The sequence below is a fragment of the Capsicum annuum genome, chromosome 5 (assembly GCF_002878395.1).
Source record: "Capsicum annuum cultivar UCD-10X-F1 chromosome 5, UCD10Xv1.1, whole genome shotgun sequence".
Lineage (NCBI taxonomy): Eukaryota > Viridiplantae > Streptophyta > Magnoliopsida > Solanales > Solanaceae > Capsicum > Capsicum annuum.
In genome coordinates, this window is record NC_061115.1 from 19,921,206 (window position 1) to 19,947,072 (window position 25,867).

Here is a 25,867-nt window from a genome sequence, read left to right on the forward strand (position 1 = left end):
TTACTTTATGATGGTGTCAGCACTGTGACCAATGGGAAAGAGCTCCATAACTCATTAAGATAGGTATAGATTATCTTTTTTTACCCCTCCCTAGGGGGCTAGGAGCTTCCACTCTTTTTGCTCCCTTGGTGAGTCGAATTCACAACCTTAGAATTGGAAAGGAAGGGGTGCTTACCATCCGAGAACTCCCACTTATTAGATAGGTATAGATTAGTTCAAATGTAGGAGAAAAAGATACCAACAAGATTAATTAACAGAAGGAATCTTATTGTCGGTTAATTGCCCTGGCTTTAAAAGATGGGGTGTGACATGCTAAGGTAATGGAGACCATGTTGTGACACTCTTTTGACTCGATACAACTGTGAAATCCACTAGTACCAATGAAGCCCGAAAAATCAACCTATACAAAGATCTATCATCGACTTCCACTCTTAACAAGTGAAAGTTGTTGGCACACACAAACTCTTGTTTAAACAAAATCTAAGTGAGGTCTTCTCATACTTTTGAGTAATTGTGAAATTTTTGTGTTGTTAACTCATCATCACATGTTTGTATGAGGATATGTTAATGCAGCTAAGGCCAAATAGTAAGGCTCTGGCTTCTACTTGGTTGCTGATCCCTCTTCCTAGTGGTAATGGAAAAGCCACAATCATTTTGCCAATGTTGTCCCTTACAACACCACCTCCTCCACAATTACCATTAGCACAACTTCCATCACTAATAATTTTCACACAGAGAAAAGTTACCGGTTTCAAAAAAAGTTTCACCAAGAGGAGAGGGAGTTTGAGCTATGGAATTTGATGATATTAACATCATTGAGGGTAAGTTCAACTTTGTAGTCAACTATGACACTGAGAACTCCAATGCATCTGATTTAGAATTTTAAAAAAGTTCACATTCCCTCCCAGCAAACAATGCAGCGACTCCAATCAAAAATTGGAAAAAAAAATTCATATCCCCTCCCAGCAAACAAGAAGTATTCATCTAATTGATTCTCACAGCAAAAATACGCTTTAACAACGATCAAGATCTTTAAAAAGTTCAATTAAAACAACATTGGGTCGGTAAGATATTTCTTATCTAAGCCACATGGATCACAAAATGGATCTAAAATCACATCAATTTCTAGCAAGATGAAGTGATAACAACTCTCTAGTAAATGGTTGTCTTGGTTATCTTGGATATGAACCAGATAATGATTCGTACTACCATCAACTTAAGTATGAGGCAAATAAAATTGATTTATTCACATATAACGAAGAGGATGATATGGTACATGTTGATATCAGCATCAAGGGAAGGAGGAAAGAAGATGATGACATCTTTTTACAACTCAGGATTAAAGATAAAGAAGGTTTTTCCTTTATTATTGTTTCACATCAAGTAGTAAACTAAACTGGTACATTTATATCCACAGGTCGCGTCCATAAAATTTATTTTTGACATTGGAAATGAAAAAACACTAACTGTTGCTAGTGAAACGATTGATGAGTTGGATATTACAGAACAAGATGTTACCAAGATAACAACAAAAGTTGTATGTCACTAATTCTTGTTTTTTCTTCTAGCTAAGCTTCAAAAGTCAACGTCCCTTTCTCCAAACAAATACCCAGCTTGGTCACTTTTAGTTCTCACTGCCGGGGAAAACTCTGTTTGCAATTCGTAATTCACTTTCATGTAGAATTATGAAAATACCAATATTTACAAATTGAATTTTCACGAGGAAAATATTACCTGGTAATTGAAATGTAACACAACCACGTGAGTTAGCGAATAAAAACTGCAGCCACAATAAAGCAAAAACAGAACAAAAACAATAAACCATCAACAAAAAAATTGTTGAAGTTGGAAAATAAATCAGGTAATTCAGAAAAATGTACCTGCACACCAACACTATATACACATAAAAAAGAGAACCACTGTTGAATAATCGCAACTCAAAACACAGTGTTTTTTTACCAGAAAGTAAGCACGACCCAAATAAGAAAATCACCAAAAACAGCTCAAATACAAAAACAATAAGAGAAACTTGTTGTATTAGAAGGAAAATGAAGCAAAGCACACTGATCAATCACTGCTCAACGATAACAAAACTCGCAATCAAGTTTTCCTCTAGCAGAAAGTAAGCATGACCCAGATGAGAAAATGGCAAAAAACCAGCTGAATAAAGATTCCTAACCTTCAATTAGCAGGAAACAAAAATAGAGAGAGAGAAAATCCCTCCCACTTCACATTAAAGTTGAGCTACGGTTGAAAACAAGAAAATATAAATAAACTGTCGATTAAACCTATAAACTTAAATCTTGCAATTCAATCTAGGCAATTCAATTGAGTGTGCTTCCATTGAAATATCAAATTATGTGTTCCTCCATTAAAAATAATTATTCAAGATAAAAAGTACCTGTACAGACTTGTCTACTCTCTTGTTCGATACCCACGCACTGAAGAGGCACAGGAAGAGGGAGAAGAGATAGATTAGCCTGAAACGGCAAGGAAGACACGTATTAGAGTTTGACCATATTCACTAAAATACCCTTATTATTATTTATGAAAAAGGTATAAATATATTCTCGAAAATGCTGCGTATGAATATCCGTATAAATATGTCTGTACCGTTAATGAAATGATAAAAATATAAATAATATTTATCATAGTTCAGATATATTTATTCCTTTTCCATATTATCTATAATCTATATCTTTATCTATAATCCACATCTATATTTACATTTATAATATATTAAAAGTATCTATGCTTACATCTATATTTTTATATTTATGAAAGATTAAAAGTCTAAAGATGCTTAAAAAAGTGATTTGAACTTTTCGTTTTTATTAAAACACTCCATAATAGACAAAATCATCATTTATTAATTTTTAAAAATAATAATCATTAAATTATTATTTAAATACTTAGGACACAGAAAAACAAGGAAGAATCTCACACCTAAAAGGAATTAAATGTGACGTGTGAAAATTTTTTGTTGGGATTTTTATGCAATTTTTTTAGGAGAAAAACGATGGAGAGGAAAAAAAAAAATTAAGAATCAAATTTATATTTACTGAAAAAAGAAATGTGCATGGCAGCTCTTAAAGGAAAAAATTATACTAATCAAAAGTATGTCCTTTTTAAAAAAAATAAAAAATTATGCATGAAAAGGAAAAAAATTATTTCATTCAGGTAGGAAAGAACAAAATATCCAATTGATAAAAATGAAAGAGAGATGACACAATTTTTTATGACTATTGCTCATTTTGAGAATAAAACGGATCCTCATTGCTAATGGAATCTAAATGATCTCTGAATTGATCAAAAGATCTTTCAGTTGGGTAGAGTTCATTATATGAACGAAATTAAATCTTGTGAAATCATATGCCATCTCCTAATATAGTACCTAATATTATAGAGTACTTATATATTCCGTTATAAAGTATATTCATAGGAAATCTATAATATATATATTGATCAAAAGATCTTTCAGTTGGGTAGAATTCATTATATGAAAGAAATTAAATCTTGTGAAATCATATGCCATATCCTAATATAGTACCTAATATTATAGAGTACTTGTATATTCCGTTATAAAGTATATTCATAGGAAATCTATAATATATATATATATATGTATGTATGTATGTATGTATGTATGTATGTATGTATGTATGTATGTATGTTATGAACTAATAAAGAATAAAGAAGAAGAGTAGAGAGAATAGAGAGTAATTCTTATTTCTTCTTTTGAGGAATTTTGATGTGTAATTTACAATGAAGGAACCTTTCTATTTATAGGGAAATTTACTTCTAGTCTGAGTAAAAGACAAATGATTCAAATCCTAATAGATATCAAAGTAGATCTTGATAGATCATGATAGACATTCACTATAATGTAAATATATTTATAACACTTCCCCTTGAATGTCTAATTGGTAGATAATGTGCCTCGTTAAAACCTTACTAGAAAAAATCCAGTGGGGAAAAGTCTAGTGAAGGAAAAAGAGTACACATCTCTAACCATACGTATATATGTTGCCTCATTAAAAACCTTACAAGGAAAATCCAGTGGGACAAAACCTCGTAAAGAAAAAGAGTACAACGTGTATTAACTCCCCCTAATGAGACATCCTTGAGTCTTTGCATCTCGATCTTATGCAACATCTTCTTGAAAGTTGTAATTGGAGAAGATTTGGTGAATAAATCAGTCACATTGTCAGTTGAACGAATCTGTTGCACGTTAATATCATCATTCTTTTGTAGCTCATGTATATAGAAAAGCTTTGGAAAAATGTGCTTCATTCTATCTCCATTTATGAATCCTTCCGTAAGATGTGCTATGTATGCCTAATTATCTCTGTATAAAATTGTGGGTAGATTGTCATATTTCACACCATATTTTTCTCGAATGAGATGTATCATAAACCTCAACTACACACACTGTCGGTTTGCTTCATGAATAGCTATAATCTCGCATGGTTCGATGAGATGGCTATGATAGACTGCTTTGTATATCTCCAAGATATGGCAGTATCCCCATATGTGAACACATTACATGTTTGAGATCGAAATTTATATTGGTTAGATGAGTACTTAACATCAGCATGATCAATAAGATCGGGACTGCAATCTTTAGGATAAAATAAGCTCACGTATCTTATCCCATTTCGATGTCTTCTAGTAGGAGTAGAAATATACCTGGCTAACTTATTAACCGAAAAGGCTATAGGCCTTGTAGTATTTGCAAGGTATATGAGTGCATCAATTGCACTAAGAAATGGTACTTCATAACCAATCCAATTCAATATATTTCTAATTTCAGCAAATAATCTATTGCCTTGAAAACTCTCCAAGAGTTCCAATGATTTTCAAACTATAATCTTATATAATATAAGGATTATAAATAAGTTTCCCAGAAACTTTTATATGCTTCAAGCAGTTTGAATCCTTAAAAGTTTTCACATAAGTTTTGTCAAGTGACAATATTCAATATTTCATGAGTGACATCTTCAAGTGTGTAGACTGCAAATCAAATAAGTTTTACGCTTACCAAAATGCATCCTTTCATGTCACTTGATAATGTTTCTACCTCAGCATGCTTAAATAAATATAGAATTTAGATCCTCGTAATCTTTCACAATATTGCGTCAATATTGTGTCAAAGATATTGATGATATATCATTTCGTATCGGTTCATAGTGCGACATAATATTTTGAGATCTCATCACTTCATTATTTTTAGATACATGAACCTCTCATAAGGTTTCATGAAGTGTTATGTCGTAGGCTCTTCAAGAGCTCATTGCTTTCTTATTATGATTATTTGCTCCTTATTTTTCAAGGATTATTTCATTTGGAACCGATTAGTCTACCACGCTTCACACATGCATAGACTTTGTCCTTTAGGAACATAAAATAAGAGCACTTGCGCTTAATATGAGATGCTTTCGGAATTTGACTTGAATTATCTTTCGGATGAGGATCAAGTGATAATTCCTAACATATTTCATAGCGCTTATAATCTCCCCCTTATGTTAGGAAAATTAACATACATCCTCCATCTTCTTTGAGGGGTTCATCTTTATGCATCATGGTATTTTCATTAATCGTATACCGCACATCAACTATTAGATGGAATAGTTGGTTCATGACCTTGAACCAATTGAGAGGGAAGAAATAATCATAATTTATTGGTTTGATACATACAAGTACTTTTGTATATAATATTTCAAAACCAACACATGAAGCTTTTGTTCTCATTAGCAATAGTTCATCTATTTATCGAAGACATTCAATGTCAAACCATCAAGATGAATTGTCTTAATTGCACAATCTAAAAGTTATGCTCTTAACTCAGTTTTATTGAGCAAACAACTTTATGAATGTCGAATTGCAGGTTGACAATAAACGCACATGCGATCATCTTATATTGATGCATCTTAATATATCACATAACTGGTGAACGGGCCCATATTCACCTTTTGTATTTTTCAGATTTTAAGGGATCCAATCCCAAAATTAGTTGGTTCAACCAACTTATCATGAGAACAAACGTCATAAACAATTCTTGAAGAATCTTCTAGTTCTTCAATACATGCACATCTTCAAGATGTCAATTTATGAACTTTTATTCTAGTAAACTTCAAGTTTACCATGACATGTACTTTTTCTTTAGTAAATTTCAGATTTACTATTACATGAATAAATTATAAATTTACTACTTCAGAAGTAGATTTCAAAATTATTCAACCTCTTTCAGAGGTGAGTTGTGATACAATCACAATCAAGTGCACGTTTGCATTAATAAGTTTCTCATTCTCCAGGAATGGAATATAATCGTGCCTTAAGCCTATCAAATTCTCATTCCCCAGGAATGAAATATAATCGTGCCTTAAGCCTATCAAATTATGATAGCTTATAACCTCTTTCAAGATTTTTCTACTTCAGAAGCAAATCGAGGCATGCATATGATGTAGAGAATTTTTCTCTAGCATATCTTATAATCATATAAGTGTGTGAAAATATCATCACTTTTGATGATCATTATCATACTGTCCCTCCACGCGTATATTCATGCATTCAATCACTTGTCTTCTTTCAGATATATTATGCACTGCTACCACATACACCTCAAGAATGAAGTAAGTTGTCATATTTCAGACTTATCATATATTGCTACCACATTCACTTCATGGAATGGAGCATATTTAATGGGTCGAATTTCATGACTTTTCACCCAATACCCATGATTTTGCCTTAGCCATCATAATATCATCAATATGGTGCATTGAGATTCAAACTCAATGTCTTATCCATATAAAGGTGTCTTAGGCATAAATCGATGAGACTTGAACCCAACATATTATCATTTCTTTTGATAATATTATTCTTGAGGAATAAATTTAAAACATAATGATTCCAAACCAATTATTTTTTCTCAAATTCAACAATAATTATATTATTAGTAGCAAAAGATAGATAACATAAGGAATTACTAACTTTGAAATTACCTTTAGATTTATAATCTCATTTTGTTTGGCAGAGTCTCGTTAAGAACATAATTTTGTGCTTCACTTCCTTGAGCACCCAGTGATAATTTATCAATTATTAATTTTGTGCTTCACGTGGCTTTAAGCGCAGGAGACACACCCCTAAAATCCAGCTCCACAAGAGATACTTCACCATTGTCCAAACAACGTCCGATGCCAATAAAAGTGAGCATCGAAAATACAACATCAACATCCAGTTCTAGTAATACTGATTTGTTACCTATATTTTTGGTTACATTGTTTTCCAATTCTCATAATGAGATTAATAACATGGGTTCATAAGATGTTTAACTCAACCTTGAAGTTAGAGACTTCGTGCTGATAATGTGTTATAAAATAAGAAATAATAAATTAGAAGAGTTGAGAGAATAGAAAGAGTAATTCTTATTTATTCTCTTGAGGGATTTTGATGTGTAATTTACAATGAAGGAACCCTTCTATTTATAGGGGAAATTTACTCCTAGTCTGAGTAAAAGACAGTTGATTCAAATCCTAATAGATATCAAAGTAGATCTTGATAGACATTCACTATAATGTAAATACATTTATAACAATATATATATATATATGTATGTTTTGTTATAGTATTTGTTTATATAATTGTATAGAGGTTGATGAAGAAAAGGCGAAGTCCATCAAGACATGACCAATCCCAACTAATACAACTGAGGCAAGAAGTTTTCATGGGTTAACAAGTTTTTGCCAGTGATTTATGAAGGGCATTAGTTCAATTTCTTCTCCTTCGTTTGAATCTATCAATAAAGATGTACCTTTGTATGGAGAGAAGAGCAAGATAAATTGTAATAATACTCTAAGTCATTTCTTTGATTTGCATGCATTTTCAGCGTTTCGAGCCTTCCCACAGTGGCTACAGAGGTCATTTATGACTTGCTAGAAGTGTCGATTTGGTTATCGGACAGTTCATTTGGATTTTGTTCATACTTAGAGGAGAACTTGGCCTTGAAAAAGTGGTAGTTCATGAGGCTATATAGTAGTTGTTGACTAGATATGGCATATTGTTTGCGAAACCTAAAACATTACCACTTGAGATGACACCGAATCATACTATTTCCTTGAAACTTGATGTTTTACCTATTAGTTTAAGACTATACATGTACAACTATTACCAGAAAAAAGAGTTGGAGAAGTGGGTGGCTGAAAAAATGAGCAATGGTATCATACTACATAATGAGTCTCATTGTCCTCACCATACTTGTTAGTTAAGAAGAAAGATTGAACTAGTGGATTGAATTAGATCACAATCAAGGATAAATATCTCATTTCAATTATAGATGACTTGTTGGATGAGTTCCAAGGATCTGTAATTTTTTCAAAGATTGACCGAAAGTTGGGCTATCACCGGATTAGAATGAAGGTTGAGGATATTTACAAGACAACATTTAGGACTCACATGCTCCATTATGAATTAAAAGTGATGCCCTTCGGGCTTACTAATGCACCCGCCACTTTTCAAGCTTTAATGAACCAAGTATTTTCGGCTTATTCAAAAAGGTTTGTTTTGGTACTTTTTGATAATATCTTGGTTTATAGTAGGTCATTGTAGGATCTCTAGGTCACTCAAAGTTAGCGTTCAAAGTCATGCATCACAATGCTTTGTATGCTAAGAAGTCTAAATGTTTTTTGGCTATCCAAGAAGAGTATCTTAGTATGTTATTACTATGGAAGATGTGTCTATTAATCCTAGAAAGATAAAATCTATGAGGGATTAGCCTAAACTTACTTTTTTAAGGCTCTTAGATGGTTCTTACGTCTAATAGGTTATTACAGAAAGTATGTGTACAATTATAATAGCATATGCAAACCCTTGAGTGACTTACTGAGAAAGAATGCATTTCAATAGAATGAGGAGGTCGATCATGCTTTTGAGGCTCTTAAACAAGCCATGTCAAGCACCTCATTGTTAACATTACCTAAGTATAGTCAAGAGTTCATAGTAGAAAGTGATGCAAGCCACTCTGGAATTAGAGTTGTTTTGATGTAATTGGGAAGACCCTTGGATAATTTCAGTAATGTTATTACTCCTAAGCATATATAGGCCCATTTACAAAAATGAGTATATGGCTTTGTTAAATACAATTGATAAATGGGGACACTATCTATAGTATAACCACTTCTTAGTGAGAACTGATCACTATAGTCTTAAGTATTTTCTTGAGTAGAAGATAACCACTACTATTTAGCAAAAGGACTTGACTAAGCTTCTGGTATTGGACAATGAGGTCCAATATAAAAAGGGACTAAGAATAAAGTAGTTGATGCTCTATCTAGACAATTTAAGGAACAAGAGGAACCAACCATTATTCGTACTACTTTATTGCTTCTCTGAATGATATCATTATTGCGGTTCGTAACTGGATGCTAGATATCAATGAGAGTTATATTAAAAACCCCAAGTTTCTTCTTTGATTGCTGAATTGACTAACTTTAGTTTTAAACTCTATATGTAATCAGTACTCAGCTGTTGTGCTTAAGAGAAAAGACAAGGTTTATATTTCTGCTTATGGTCCACTCACAGAACAAGTGATTAAGAATTTTCATGATTCAACTTTACGTGGACATTCATGCCAATTGGGCATCCTGAGGAGGTTGTCTTAAGTATTCTACTGGCTAAACATGAAACAGATAATGGTTTATTATATTGCATCTCATGAAGATTGACAAAGGACTAAAGATGAGAATATATATTCCATACCATGGGTTACTCCAACTTCTGCTCATTCCTGATTAATTATGGAGATATGTTAGCATGGATTTAATAAAGGGATTGCCTAAATCATAGGGTAAGGATGTGATTTTAGTTGTGGTAGACAGTAGATCTAAGTTTTCATACTTTATTGCATTGTCACATCTTTTTACTTCCAGTACTTTGGCTAATAAGTTTCTCAAGAGAGTGCACTCCTTACATAGGATTCCTGAGTTTATTGTCTCTGACATAGATAAGATCTTTTTGAGTTATTCTTGGCAAGCCTAGTTTAAGTTGCTGGGCATCCAACTTTACTTTAGTTCTGCTTATCTCCTTTAAAGTGATGGAAAAACTAAAAGGGTAAATATTAGGTGCATTGAGAATCATTTGAGGTGCATGACTTCTCACAGACCAGTTCATTGGATGCAGTAGTTGCATTTGTTTGAATGGTGGTACAAAACTGTAACACCCCATATTCAAGTACGTGTATTGGAGTATTCAAGTACGTGTATTAGTCTTATTTATATAAAATTAATTTTTTTTATTTTATTTATACCGGAATTTGCCCGTCGATGGTTCCATGTGAAGGTTATTGAATAAGCTTTCCAACGATATAAAGATTTCCAAAAATGGATAGGTTTCGGATATAATTGATCACGTTCAAAACTATAAAACGATGGCCGGGATATTTGGGAATAGTAAATGTGCAAGAAAATTTCCTGCACACAAACTACTGAGGTCAGCCGAATTTTTGGGTCAACTTTGAATGATCATAACTCCCTTAATATAATGAAATGGGAGAGATGCAACCTATGAAAAGAAATATCTTTGAGTCTTCTTTCCAATGTAATTGGTTTCATCCAAATCCAACGTCTGAGTAAGGAGTTATACTCATTTTACTTCACCCTATCAAAATAGATTTTTAGGGTCAACTTCAAATGACCATAACTCCTTGTACAGGATGAACTGGGTGGCCTACTTTATATGAAATGAAATTCCTTTGAATTATCCTTCCAACGATACCAATTTCAACCAAATCTGATATCGGAGCAAAGAGTTATGGTCGATCTACTTTAGCTTATCAAAACAGTCCACCAAAGGACAGATTTGACATTATTTAAATTTTAAAGGCATTTTGGTCATTTCCTCTTATATTATGGACGGGAATATGTGTATATATACATGTATATGAGTTCAAAAACTCATTTTCATCATCAATCATTGAGGAAGAACAAACCCTAGCCAAATTTGACCTTTAAATTACTTTTGATTCAACCGTAGAAATTCCAAAGTAATCCGATAACTGCGTTTGTCATCTCGAGAGCTTCGAACGACACCTATTATTTGTGCAAACAGGATTGCATAATCAAGAGGTGAATTCTAACGTATGAATATTGTCTACTATTGAATTGATGATTATTTATGTCTATGGCTCAATTTGGTTTAATGGATTGGTTGGAAGGATAAATGAATCCAAACTTGATATTGGAGGATGTTGTATGAATATGCATGACATGTGAATGTAATTGGAGTATAAGAGGGTTAAAGTGACACTATTTATGGTGTAATTAAGGCTTACTACTTAACCACTAGTTTGGTGAATTCAAATAATTGAATTGTGACGTTTGGTTGATAATACTAGATTTCTATATATGTTCATTGTAGATAAGTAATCCGAAAAGACGGGAAGTCCATTTGGTACTAGTATTAAAGGTTGACAGTCAGGTATGTAAAGCATACTCTATACCATATCTTTGACATGAAAGTGAACAATTGTTCTATTAAGAAAGTTTCCAAAGTTATTCAGTAATATGTGATCCATAATGGTTTTGTATGATGTCCTACGTTACCAATGAAATTATTTCCACCCTACAAGATGTCAAGACATTCCAATACTTACTTGTTTTCTAAATCTGACATGTTTATTGCACTAATGAATGTCAGAAGGTATCCGGTTACTCAAACAAGATCCATGTGCTATTAATGACTCCAAAATGTTTCATTGATATACCAATAAGTTCCTACTTCGTTGTTATGGCATTGATGACTCCAAAACACTTCATTGATAAGCCAATGAGTTCTTACTTCATTGTTATTGCATTGATGGTCTATTTATATATCTCTTATTGATGTATCATTGTTTCAAAGTATCAAAAATACGGTGGCGACCGAAATAACAATCTCAAAGATTAATTGAACTAAGTGATGGAAGTTCTCTCTTATCGGGTGGTATCCTAGAGGCATAAGCCTATCATGGTTTGATCCCTATTTATGTGTTTATGGGTGGTATCCCAGGGGCATAAGCCTATCATGGGTCGATCCCAGTTGATATGTACTGGAGGCAGCCTAATGGTCACAGTACAGTATAGTAATGATTAAAAAGATGATAAGAACGAAGGTAAAGTGATTGAATAAATACAATGTACAGGTTGTCACAAGTTCTAGTAAGTGTGGTCCACTCCTATTACAATTTATTCACTTGTTTCTGATTTCTATTGAGCTCCTATATCATATGTGATTATCTACAAATTTACATACTCAATACATATTTCGTACTGACGTCCCCCATGGGGGACCTGCATTTTATGCTGCAGGCACAGGTACCTCAGCTCATACACTGCACAAGTAGGAGCCAGGATATCCAACTGCTTTTGGTGAGCTCTAGTTTGCTTCGAGGCTTTTCGTGTCATATCCAGTCACTTTTGGTATTATATAGAAGTTAGTTATATGGCGGGGTGTGTCCCGACCTTAGTTAAACTCTGTGTATTATCTAAAGGCTTTGTAGACCTAATGTACAGTCAAGGTGGTGTTTTGTTAATAGACGTGATGGCTCCAACGGCCAAGTATTGTATATATATGTGTGTGTGTGTGCTCGAGCTTATACAGGTTATTATTTCCTTTTATATGCGACATGATGCTGTCCGAATTTTGGGTTATCATAGAGGTATGCATGGGAAGTATAAGGTTATGAGCTGGTTTTCCTGGGCCTCCTCGGTTATGGGTGCCAGTTCGCCCCAATAGGATTTGAGGCGTGACAAAAACCAACTCTCATACTAGCTTACAGTGCACACTTTTTGAGGCTCTTTATGGATATACACCTCCTCAGTTTTCTTTGGGTCCTCCACTAGACACTTCTGTTCCATCCGCTGCTGCTTTGGTCATGAAGAGACAACAATGCATCAACTTCTTGGTGATTACCTTTCTAAGGATCAGGAAAGGATGTGGTTATTTTCTGATTGGGAAAAGACTGAGAGAGAATTACATGTGAGGGATTGGGTCTTTCTCAAGCTGTAGCCCTACATGCAATCTTCTTTATCTTTAAGGAGGAATCTCAAACTAAGATCCAGGATTGGGTCTTTCTCAAGCTGCAGCCCTACATGCAGTCTTTTTTATCTTTGAGGGGGCATCTCAAACTAAGATCCAAGTTCTATGGTCCTTATAAAGTTCTTAACAGGGTGGGTTGGCAGTTTATAAGCTCGAGTTGCCTTTCCCTTCTAAAGTTTACTCTGTCTTTCATGTCTCTTTTTTGAAGAAAAGAGTTGGTAATAAGGTTGTGGTTCAGAATACTTTGTCAGCTACTTCTATTGATGGTCACTTACTTGTCAATCTAGTGCAAATATTTCAAAGACAATTGGTTCATTCATATGCTATTTCAGTGTTCTAATCTCGATGCTACATGGGAGGACTATGCCTTCTCAAGTCTAAGTTTCCTTAACTTTGATACACAATCTTGAGGACACGACTATTTTTCTTAGGATGGGGTATGTAATCGCCCTTAGGACCAATTAGTTACGGGTTATTAACTAATTCAAATGAAGGGTCTAGATTAAATGTTATCTAATAAAGAGGAAGGGCACAGATCATTGAAGCTGTTTATAAAAGCGATGGAGGAGAGAGAATCGGCTAATGGAAATTTGAAACCTAATTACTTGTCCCACTTCACATTTCTCTCTTTCCTCTTCTCTATGACTCTTATTGGTCTTGTCTTCTTTCTTCTTCCTTTCGGATTGATTCAACAATAGCAGCAAAGTAGTTTTTTCAATTCAATTAGTTATTGCTTGTAGTTTCCATTTTTGCAATTCAAATTAATACAAAAAATTTTCCCAAAATTTCTAATTCTGTTACATTTTGATTAATTTTGAATTTTTCGAAAGCTAGATTATAATAGAGAAATGGTTATGAGCCCTCGTTTCCTTTGTTGTTTGCAAAGGTTTCCATTAGTAAAGTACTAACAAGTTAATTCATGTATTCTCCACATATATTCATAACAATAAACACAAATCAAGGAGAAGTGATGATAGAACATTCTCCTATCCAAATACATACATATATTACTGCATCTTTTTTTTTTTTGTAAGCACAGAAGAGAAAGCCAAAATAACCTTGCTATTCTACAGTGCTATAACTTTTTTTAAAACACCATAAACCTCAAATATAAAGAAAATAGAAGATCAAAAGTTATTAATTTTGGTTCCTAATTATTTCACCAAGCTACGTGGCAGGGGGGCAAGAATGTAGCAAACGCTGCCGTAGGCCCAGATGAGGGCTTGCATGAATTTGCTATTAGCAATGTAATTACTTATGTAATCAAGTGAGTCATCATTGTATATATCTCTCCAATTCTTTACCAACATCTTGATCTCTTCTGTGTCCATGTTTTCTTCCTCTCCAGTGTATCTCCATGATTTTGATCCTGCAACACAGTAATGAACCACTTTTACCTTGTCAACTTATACATTCTCTGGGTAGTGCCATAGTATAACACCCTGAAATCTCATACCGGGACATCACACGGTGCTTAAGGCTACAAGTAGCCCTAAGCTAACCCTTTGAGTCTGCTACTTCATATAAAACTTACTTAGAGATGAATAAAGCAAAATCAAGGTACTGTCACATCATGATCATAATAAAATACGAGGAAAACTTTTCTGAATAGTCAAAATACTGAAAGTCTAAACATACTGATAATCTAGTCTAACAAAGTCTCTACTACTTGAGAAACTAGAGAGTTATTGGGATAGGTCCCCAACTGACTCATACTCAAATAGAAAGAAGCAAAACAACCACTAATAAAATTGAATGTCTAGATAATAGTTCCTCGAACTATGAGGACTCACCAATATGGAAATGTAGATGAAGATACTTGGGATCACTGACGTTGCTAGGACTGAGCACCTGAATCTACATAATAAGGAAATGTAGCACACAGACGAGTATGTGAATCAGTACTTTGAGAATGTACTGAGTATATGGGGGTGTATGGAATATGGGGGTGTATGCAATTAAATAATTAATATCATAAATCTTTATAGAAAACATGCATTCTATTAGAGATGACTCACATAGCTTGAGTAAAACTATCATAAATCATAAATAGGAAACATGTAATATAAATCACGTGAGTCATTACACTTTATTATAAGCCTGTATTCTTTCTTTGTTCTCAAACTTGTAAACTAGATAAAGTCTTAAAACAATAACTTTCAGAACATACACTTTAATCTTAAATAGAGTAGGGGACTACTTTGAGAGTTTCTTCTAACTGACATAAATCATGTGAGCAACATGGAGTCCAACGTCTTGCTCATGTTGGGGAGAGCTGTTCTATCCTTGCCATCGGAGTAGAACCTTTACTTTTAGTGATCACTAGCTTAATCCACTTGGGTAAATCGAATCCTACGGTGGCTCATAGTTCTGGGACATGAGACCTTGGAATCAAGAACAACTCGGTGCTAAATACTACTCTCTTACTTAAGCTCACAACTTTTAGGAAAAATCCACCTTAAATAATTCAAAAGTATGTAATGGAAGCCAATTATGCTTTTCTTTAACTTAAATCAAAATGGTGTGGATTCCTTTTTTAGCTTAGGATCAAAATCAACTATTTTGATAAAACTTTGGTAGACTATCATCAATAAGCTTTGAAACTTTAATAGCATGGAGATATCAATTCACTTTTTGGAAAATACTTTAGGAAATATCACAAATTCATTCTTGGACTTAAGACATGTATACAATTTTAGGAAATCTCGATTTCAAATGACTTCAACCTTGGAAATACTCAAAATATCAATTCATGGTAAGGAAACAAAATTCATAACATAAAATATGTGAAACATCAAACAATTCAAGACTTGAACAATTTATTATCTCATAAACTTGAAATATAACAAACTAGGCATGAATTCAACTTGAAAGTATGAAATTATTTAAGAAAAAACAAAACTTTGGGCACAAGAACAAAATGAGTGTTCTTGTTCAAACCCCACATACCTTTATGGTGACGAAATCCTTGAAAGATTGGACCTTCATTCTTGATTGTGCAACCCTAGTTGTTTTTCTCCTATAGTGCTCTTGGATGATGAAATTAAGATGAAAATAGGGTTATGATGTGATTAGGAACTACTAATTTTATAAGGTCACTATTAATTTCATAAGGTTAAGTTTAGGGACATGTAAGGAATGTTAAAAGACTTCGTTGCCCTCAAAATAACTCAAAATTGGAGTGTTTACGTCACTTGGGTCATGAGGTATGTAGTGCACAAACCCATTGCCTAACCTAGGTTATGAGTTGCACAACTTATGGCATAAGTTAGGTTGCGTGTTGCACAACTTATGGCATAAGTTAGGTTGTGCGTTGCACAACTTATGGCATAACCATTCCAGTAGCCTTAGGCGATTTGTTAGGCGACATACTCCATTTTACAAAGTCATAACTTCTTGCTCAGGTGTCGGATTTTGGTAAAATTGGCATCGTTGGAAAGCTAATTTGATTCTCTACAATTTGGTGGGTCTAAATATGCAAAAATACCATATATACGTCAAGTTATGCTCGTTCAAAGATTACCCTTGTGAAATCAAACACTAAAACTTGATGGATTCAAAAACTCTTAACTTGCATTACTTTAAGTGACTCATATGAACACGCTTAACACATCATAAGTTTTCTTCTCACTAGGATACTCATTGTAAGTCATGTGATCAAATATGACATACAGGATTGGAGGTTTTATATGTAGGAACAACGGTTAGTTTTCTAGCTTATAAATGTACGGGGTATTACAATATCCCCTCTTTGGGAACATTCGTCGTCAAATGTCGCTTGTTAGGCTAAGAGTATAGAGAAAACTAAGGATACACATCTGAAACAAACTACTAACCCGAAACTACATCATTATAAACTCTTGAGCACTTTAGAGAACGCTTGAATTTAATAAGAATAGATACATAGCTGAATCTTTGATTAGAAAGGACTAAATTAAGGAGGAATAGTACTTTTGGCTTGTTCTGAACTTGCGGAGAAGAGGTGTGGGTACTTGGCTCGCATGTCTTCTTCTTCTTCCTAAGTATCACCCTGAACCGACTTATTCCGCCACAAAACATTGACCAAAGGAACCTCTTTATTCCTTAGTCTCCGGATCTGACGGTCTAGAATCTCAACTGGGATCTCATCATACAAAAGACTTATCTGAATATCATCGCTCTCCGAAGGATGTACTACCATGGAATCACCAATGTGCTTCTTAAGAATGGAGACATGAAAGATAGAATGAATAACTAACAACTCTGCAGGCAACTCAATCTCATAAGCTACTCTCCCAACCCGACTTAGGATTCTATAGGGGACAACATATCGGGGACTAAGCTTCCCCATTTTCCCAAACCTTTTTACCCCTTTTATAGGCGAAATTTTTAGATATACCAAATCATTGACTTCAAACTCAAGGTATCTTCTTCTCACTGCATATGACTTCTGACGACTTTGGGCTGTCTTCAACCTTTCTCTAATCAGCTTCACCTATTCCATCCTCTCAAATACTGCATCAGGTCTAACCAACATAGCTTTCCCCACTTCGAACCAACCTATGAGTGATATACATATTCTACCAAACAAAGCCTCAAATGGTGCCATTTGGATGCTAGAGAGATAACTATTATTATGAGCAAACTCTATCAATGGAAAATGCTCATCCCAACTACCTTTAAAATCAAAAGCATACGCCCTCAACATATCTTCCAAGGTCTGGATGGTACTCTCATCCTAACCATCTATTTGCGGATGAAAAGTGGAACTTAAATGAACTTGGGTACCAAGACCTTTCTGAAAGGTTCTCCAAAACTGCAAAGTTAACTGAGTACCCCTATCTGAGATGATGGACAAGAGGACTCCATACAATTTGACTAACTCCCAAATATACAATCTAGCATAATCCTCAGTTGTATAAGATGTATGCACATGCAATAAATATGCTGACTTAGTTAGCCTGTCTACAACAACCCAAATAGAATCATGGTGGCGACGCGAAAAAGGTAAAATAGTCACAAAATCCATATTTATATCTTCCTACTTCCAAGTTGGTATACCAAATTCTTGCATCACACCACCAGGTCTCTGGTGCTCTACCTTAACATATTGGCAAGTTGCACACTTCGCCATGAACTCTGCTATATCCTTCTTCATGCCGCTCCACCAATAGATTTCCCATAAGTCGCGGTACATCTTAGTAGTACTGGGATGAATAGAATATCACATGCCATGCACTTCAGCCATAATTCTCTGTCTCAGATCATCTACACCAGGAACACACAATTTATCCTGAAATCTCAACACACCATCTCCCCCTTGGGATAAAACCTCCACTTTTTGGTCCTTAACTGACTCCTTTAGTCTGACCAAACTAGAATCCCTGTCTTGCTTCTTCTTCACTTTTGAAACTAACGAGGATTCGCAACTACTATGAACCCACACATTAACTTTAGCCATATCAAGTAGCCTAACACCCAGTCTAGCCAAATGATGCATATCACGAGCTAATTCTTTCTTACCCTTCTCAACATGAGCAACATTGCCTATAGACAACCTGCTAAGGGCATCTGCCACTACATTGGCTTTGCCTGGATGATATAACACACTCATGTCGTAGTCTTTTAGCAACTCTAACCACCTCTTCTGCCTAAGATTTAAGTCCCTCTGAGTAAACATATATTACAGGCTCTTGTGATCAGTAAACACATCAACATGAACACCATAAAGAGAGTGTCTCCAAATTTTCAAAGCAAAGACCACAATAACTAATTCAAGATTATAGTTGGGTAGTTATTTTCATAGGGCTTCAAATGTCTAAAGGCATAGGCTATAACCTTACTTCTCTGCATCAACACACAACCCAAGCCAACTTTAGATGCATCACAATACACCACAAAACTATCTGTACCATTAGGAAAAGTCAACATAGGGGCTAAAGTAAGTCGAGTCTTCAACTTCTGAAAACTCTTCTTACAGGAATCTGACCACAGGAACTTAACTTTGTTTTGGGTCAACCGGGTCATGGGAAACACAATAGAAGAGAAACCTTCAACAAAATAGTGGTAGTAGCCAGCTAGACCCAAGAAACGTCTAATGTCAGACGGGAAAATAGGTCTAGGCCAATTTCTTACAACTTCTGTCTTTTGGGGATCAACTTTAATGCCTTTGGCTGAGATAATATGACCCAAAAATGCAACTAAACTTAGCCAAAATTCACACTTGCTGAATTTGGTGAACAATTAATGATCTCTAAGAGTTTGCAAAACAGTTTGGAGATGATCTGCATGGTCATCCTCACTACGAAAGTAAACAAGGATATCATCTATGAACACTATGACAAACATATTAAGATACTGCTTGAACACTCGATTCATGAGGTCCATGAAAGCCGCTGGAGCATTTGTTAGCCCGAAATACATGACTAGAAACTCAAAATGACCATATCGAGTTTGAAAGGCTCTCTTTGGGATATCACACTCCCTTACTTTAAGCCGGTGATAGCCAGATCTAAGGTCTATCTTTGAGAAATAACTTGCACCTTGGAACTGATCATACAGGTCATCAATTCTCGGAAGAGGGTATTTATTCTTGATTGTGACCTTATTAAGCTGATGATAGTCAATGCACATACGTAAATAAACCATCTTTTTTTCGCACTAGGAGCACCCCAAGGAGAAACATTGGGCCTTATAGAACCTTTATCTAAAAGATCTTTGAGTTGCTCTTTCAACTCCTTAAGTTCTACGGGTGCCATATGGTAAGGAGGAATAGAAATAGGATATGTGTCCGGAAGAATATCAATCCCAAATTCTATCTCTCTATCGGGAGGTACCCCTAGAAGATCTTCTGGAAAGACATAGAGAAACTCATTAACAATGTTGACTGACCGAATAGTTGAAGCCTCAGACTTAGTGTCTTTAGCTCAGACTAGATGATAGATGCAACCTTTGGAGATTAGCTTTCTGGCTTTAAGATAGGAAATAAAATGACTCTTGGGAGATACTGAACTTTCGGACCACTCAAAAACTGGCTCATCTAGAAACTGAAACTTAACCACATGGGTAAGACAATCTATAGATGCATAGAAAAAGTGAAGCCAATCCATACCCAGAAAAATATCAAAATCAACCATCTCCAACTTTATTAAATCAGCAAGTATGACTCTATGAAGAACAGTAACAACACACTTTTTATATACTTGCTTAGCAACAATTGACTTCCCTACCGGAGTAGAAACTATAAAAGGGTTAGGAATCTTTTTGGGGTTTACTTCAAAATTCACAGCAACTAATCGAGTCACATAAGAGAAACTTGACTCGGGGTCCAACAACACATAAACATCAAAGTGAAATATATGGAGCATACCAGTAACAACATCGGGAGAATCCTCCTTCTCCTGGAGGGATGGTAAGGCATAGAATCTATTTTGGCACTGACCGCTAGCAGTACTGGAAGAAGCGCCCTGAGGAGGGACTGGAGAGGCTAAAGGAGTTGGTACACTGGTGGCCTGCGTCGGAGGTCGGGCATCTCTGTTCCCCTACCTAGAATGCGGGAACTCTCTAAGTTTGTGTCCCATCTTGACACAACCAAAACAACCTCTCTGCTCTGCCAAACACTCGCTGGGATAGGTCCTTCCACACTTAGCACAAGAAGGATAATTAGGCCTGTTACTCACACTGTTCTGGGACCTGGATATAGAAGGCCTGTTTCCTTACTTCTGCTTATTTCTGGGCACGGGAGAACTAGCTGATAAAGGCACTGGCATAGACGAACGACTTTAAAACTGTGGGCGGTTTTCTCCAGGGACCTAGCCTGACCATACTCATGCTACTCAGATCTAGCCCTCTTGTTTTCTCTTACTCTATATCACTCCCTTATTTTTTTTGCCTCTATCTGTTGTGCATGCATAATTATTCTGGAAAGATCCACATCCTTGTTGAGCATAGCAGTCCTACACTCTTTTAGCACCAAACCAGAACACCCATCACGAAATTACTCATACTAGTTAGGGTGTCAGCAATCAAATCAGGAGCATACTTGGCTAACTGGTTAAACTTAAGGCAATACTCCTTAACAGTTATAGAGCCTTGCCTTAAGTTCATAAACTCCTCAATCTTTTCTTTCCTCATCTTATGCGGGAAGAACTTGTCCAAGAATGCATCCTGGAACACCTGCCAAGTAATGGAAGCATTATCCTCCCCTCTATTATTCCTCCATGCAACAACCCAGTCATAAAAAATATCTTTCAGTCTGTACGATGCCAACTCCACGCTCTCTTCCTCAGAAATATGCATCACTTGTGTAATCTTCCTTACCTCCTCAAGATACAATTATGGGCCCTCACCTACCTTAGACCCATAGAACTCTAGTGGATTCATCCTCATAAAATCATGAATCTTAGAAGTAAATCACTTTCCTGCTGATACAGAACTGTAGCCTGGTTATTGGCCTAAACATTCACGGTGACTGCCTGGTTTATCACTTGGAAAGCTTCCCGAAACTCAACATAGGACACTTTTGCATTCAGGGGATCAATATGCTGGGGTTGATCGTTATTGTTTCTGTGGGCATTCGCTCTTCAGGGAGGCCTTTTATAAAATAAGAGAGCACAAATTAACTGCTAAGAGATACAACTGTAAGCACAATAGATTCTGAAAGAAAGAGATGACTTCTTCCTAAAACTTCTTGTAGCCTCTTGCTCAGAGATGTGGCACGCTACACACCGATGATCAAGACTCTACTTAACGCGGTTTGTCAGACTCCCTAAGACTCGTTAAACCTTAGGCTCTGATACCAAGTTTGTAATGCCCCAAAATCTCATATCAAGACATCACATGGTGCTTAAGGCTACAAGTAGCCCCAAATAACCCTTTGAGCCTGCTACTTTATATAAAGCTTACTTATATATGAATAAAGCCAAACCCAGGTACTGTCACATCACGATCATGATAAAATACCGGGAAATACTTGTCTGAACATTCAAAATATTGAAAGTCTAAACATACTAATAATCTAGTCTGACAAAGACTCTACTACTCGAGAAACTAGAGAGCCATTGGGATAGGTCCCCAACTGATTCATACTCAAATGAAAAAAATAAAAAAACGACTAATAAAATTGAATGTCTGGATAATAAGTCCTTGAACCATGAGGACTTAACACTGTGAAAATGTTGATGAAGGTACTCGGGATCACTGACGTTGATAGGAATGAGCACCTAAACCTACATTATAAGGAAATATAGCACACAAATGAGTATGTGAATTAGTACTTTGAGAATGTATTGAGTATATGGGGGTGTATGCAATTAAATAATCAATATCATAAATCTTTATAGAAAACATGTATGCTATTAGATATGACTCACATAGCTTGAGTAAAACTCTCATAAATCATGAATAGGAAACATGTAATATAAATCACGTGAGTCATTACACTTTATCCTAAACATGTATTCATTCTTTGTTCTCAAACTTGTAAACTAGATAAAGTCTTAAAACAATAACTTCTAGAACATACATTTTAATCTTAAATAGAGTAGTAGACTATTTTGGGAGTTTCTTCTAACCGACATAAACTATGTGAGCAATATGGAGTCCAATGTATTGCCCACATTGGGGAGAGCTGTTCTATCCTTTCCATCGGAGTAGAACCTTTACTTTTAGCTATCACTAGTTTAACCTACTTGGGGTAAATCAAATCCTATGGTGGCTCGTAGTTCTGGGCATGAGACCTTGGAATCAAGCCCAACTCGGTGCTAAATACTACTCTCTTACTTAAGCTCAAAACTTGTAGGAAAAATCTACCTTAAACAATTCAAAAGTATGTAATCGAACCCAATTATGCTTTCCTTTAACTTAAATCAAAATGGTGTGGATTACTTTCTTAGCTTAGGATAAAAATCAACTATTTTGATGAAACTTTGGTAGACTATCATCAATAAGCTTTGAAACTTTAATAGCATGGATATATCAATTCACTTTTTGGAAAATACTTTAGGAAATATCACAAATTCATTCTTGGACTTAAGGCATGTATATAATTTCAGGAAATCTCGATTTCAAAGTGGATAATAAGTCATGACTTCAAACTTGGAAATACTCAAAATATCAACTCATGGTAAGGAAACAAAATTCACAATATAAAATATGTGAAACATCAAACAATTCAAGACTTGAACAATTCATCATCTCATAAACTTGAAATATAACAAACTAGGCATAAATTCAACTTGAAAGTATGAAATTCTTTAAGAAAAAACAAAACTTTGGACACAAGAACGAGAGAAGTGTTCTTTTTCAAACCCTACGTACCTTTATGGTGAGGAAATTATTGAAAGATTGGACCTTCAATCTTGATTGTGCAACCTTAGTTGTTTTTCTCCTATAGTGCTATTGGATGATGAACTTAAGATAATAATAGGGTTATGATGTGATTAGGAACTATTAATTTCATAATTTTAAGTTTAGGAACATGTAAGGAATGTTAAAAGACTTAGTTTCCCTCAAAATAACTCAAACAAGGAGTGTTTATGTCAATTGGGTCATGAGGCATGCGGCGCACAACCCATCGCCTAACCTAGGTTGTGTGTCGCACAACTTATGGTATAAGTTAGGTTGTGAGTCACACAACTTATGGCATAATTTAGGTTGTGCGTCGTACAACTTATGGCATAGCCATTCCAGTATCCTTAGGCGATTTGTTAGGCAACGTACTCCACTTTGCGAAGCCATAACTTCTTGCTTGGGTGTCGGATTTTTATAAAATTGGTATTGTTGGAAAGATAATTTGATTCTATACAATTTGATGGCTATAAATATGCAAAAATACCACATATACGTCAATTTATACTCATTCAAAAATGACCCTTGTGAAATCAAACACTAAAACTTGATGGATTTAAAAACTCTTAATTTGCATTACCTTAAGTGACTCATATGAATATGCTTAACACATCATAAGCTCTTTTCTCACTAGGATACTCATTGTAAGTCATGTGCTCAAATATGAATTATAGGATTGGAGGTTTCACATGTAGGAACAACTGTTCATTTTTTAGCTTAGAAATGTACGGGATATTACACAGCCTGACCAAAACTAAGTTGTACTTATTTGGAATTGGCTTGTAAATGTCTTTAAAGAACTTGTTCAATAAATCTTGCAAAAATTTAACCAAAACAGGCCTACTTTAGTCATTTTAACAAGATTTTAAGGGTTAAATTCACAACAGACTTCTCAACCCCTGTAAATAAAAATAACCACTGTCATGAAATATTACAATAAATAGGTGAAACTCTAGCATAGATTTTTTTTAATTAAATAATAAAAAAGTGGCCATCAAACAATATTTCTACCATCTTTAAGCACTATGTAGCAATACAATCAAGTCACTAAATGTTGAAAGCATGCAACTCTACTTATAAAGTAGTACTCATTATTAATAACATATGTAAGTAATAAATTATTAAATAAACTTTCTAACATTTTAAATAATGATGATTGCTTAAAAGACATTTACGTCGTTAAATCATTTCTTGATCTAGTCACGCAGTGTTACCTGTTCAGCAAATGAGGTTGGAGGGGTTACTTGAAGTGTTCTCAAAAGGTCATTGTAAGTGGAGAGACTGGGCTCAAATACGAACATGCTAGCATTGAAATAGCGACTCGGCTTTTGTCCTAACTTTTGTTCAGGCCACTGGACCTTATCTGGGCACTGTTGACAGTATCCAATATTGTACTGTGGACTGTGGCTCCAAGTGTTCTCACAGAAACAGTCCATCACAACATAGAAATAACCATCTGGCATGTCAAACAAGTGGTCTATGTTCTCAAACACCTGGATATCTCCATCCAAGTATATCATCTTGTTATACTCCACAAACTACATTTTCTCACCAACAAAAATATATATATAAAAAAAAAGAAAATTAGTAGCAAGCACCGATTTAATTCTCTCTCTTCCTCTCTTTCTTCATTCGTCATAAAAATCATGTAACCTTAAAAGGTAGCTTCGAACAAAGGAAAATGTTTTTTGAAAAAATAAGTGGACTTCTTAATTAAAATCTAGACAAATATATAAGAGATGGGATTGAGGGTGAGATGGGGTTGTTTTGAAGGGTGAGAGGAAATATTACTTATGGAACTTTCATCAAGAAAATTATTTTCCTTATTTTTTTTAGAAAATATTTTTTTAATAATTTTGACCAACTGAATATGGAAAAATTATAAATTTCTTCACTTTAACATTATATCGCATTTAACTTGCAAATCTTGTGTTCAGTCAATGTATACAGCTTAAATTCAAAAGATTAATAGTGAATATACATTTAGTACAGAAAATTTTAAGCTAAACTTCAAAGCCACAACTTAAAAAGGAAATTGGTGTACCTCCAAGATGCGGAGTTTAGAGTAGCTGATGACGTAGTAAGTCATAGCAAACTGAGTATGATTCTCAGGAGGATAAACAGGCTTGATCTCCCTGACTATACAACCTTGACTGATCAGTATGTGGTGGTGTTCCACTGGGACGTTAAGTAACACTGCCACCACAAGAGGATAAGAAGATTTCACCTTCCTCAACCCTTTAACCAAACCAACAACACCTTTTACATAGTCACCTTTACCTGCCAAGAATGTCACATAGGCATGGCTAGACATTCTTGCTACCCTGGCCAAACCAGTTGTAACAACTTTCTTTGTAAGACCAAAGTCATTTGGAGTCATCGTAAACTTAACCTGTTGAAAAAATAAAGATGATTGTGAGTTTAGAGGGAAAAAACTAAAGTAAGACGAAAATATTTCGCGTGTTTGTTGATA

The 25,867-nt window shown here is 34.9% G+C and overlaps 2 protein-coding genes across 2 annotated transcripts in view; both read right to left on the minus strand.

The window, feature by feature from the left end:
- Positions 1-2,547, minus strand: part of LOC107870388 — a gene marked incomplete in the record, with an annotated part of 6,060 nt that extends 3,513 nt beyond the window's left edge. Inside the window, 4 exon segments of the mRNA XM_047412600.1 lie at positions 1,519-1,649; positions 1,735-1,780; positions 2,180-2,244; positions 2,402-2,547.
- LOC107872341 (galactinol synthase 2) lies at positions 1,576-25,851 on the minus strand. Its single transcript, XM_016719086.2, has 9 exons — positions 25,439-25,851; positions 24,609-24,932; positions 14,862-14,925; positions 14,268-14,437; positions 2,412-2,480; positions 2,076-2,179; positions 1,881-1,893; positions 1,735-1,780; positions 1,576-1,649 (listed from the first exon to the last, which is right to left on the minus strand). The coding sequence occupies exons 1-9, from the start codon at positions 25,772-25,774 to the stop codon at positions 1,576-1,578; spliced, it is 1,200 nt and encodes a 399-aa protein (XP_016574572.2). The 5' UTR covers positions 25,775-25,851.
- Positions 25,852-25,867: the final 16 nt, after the last annotated feature.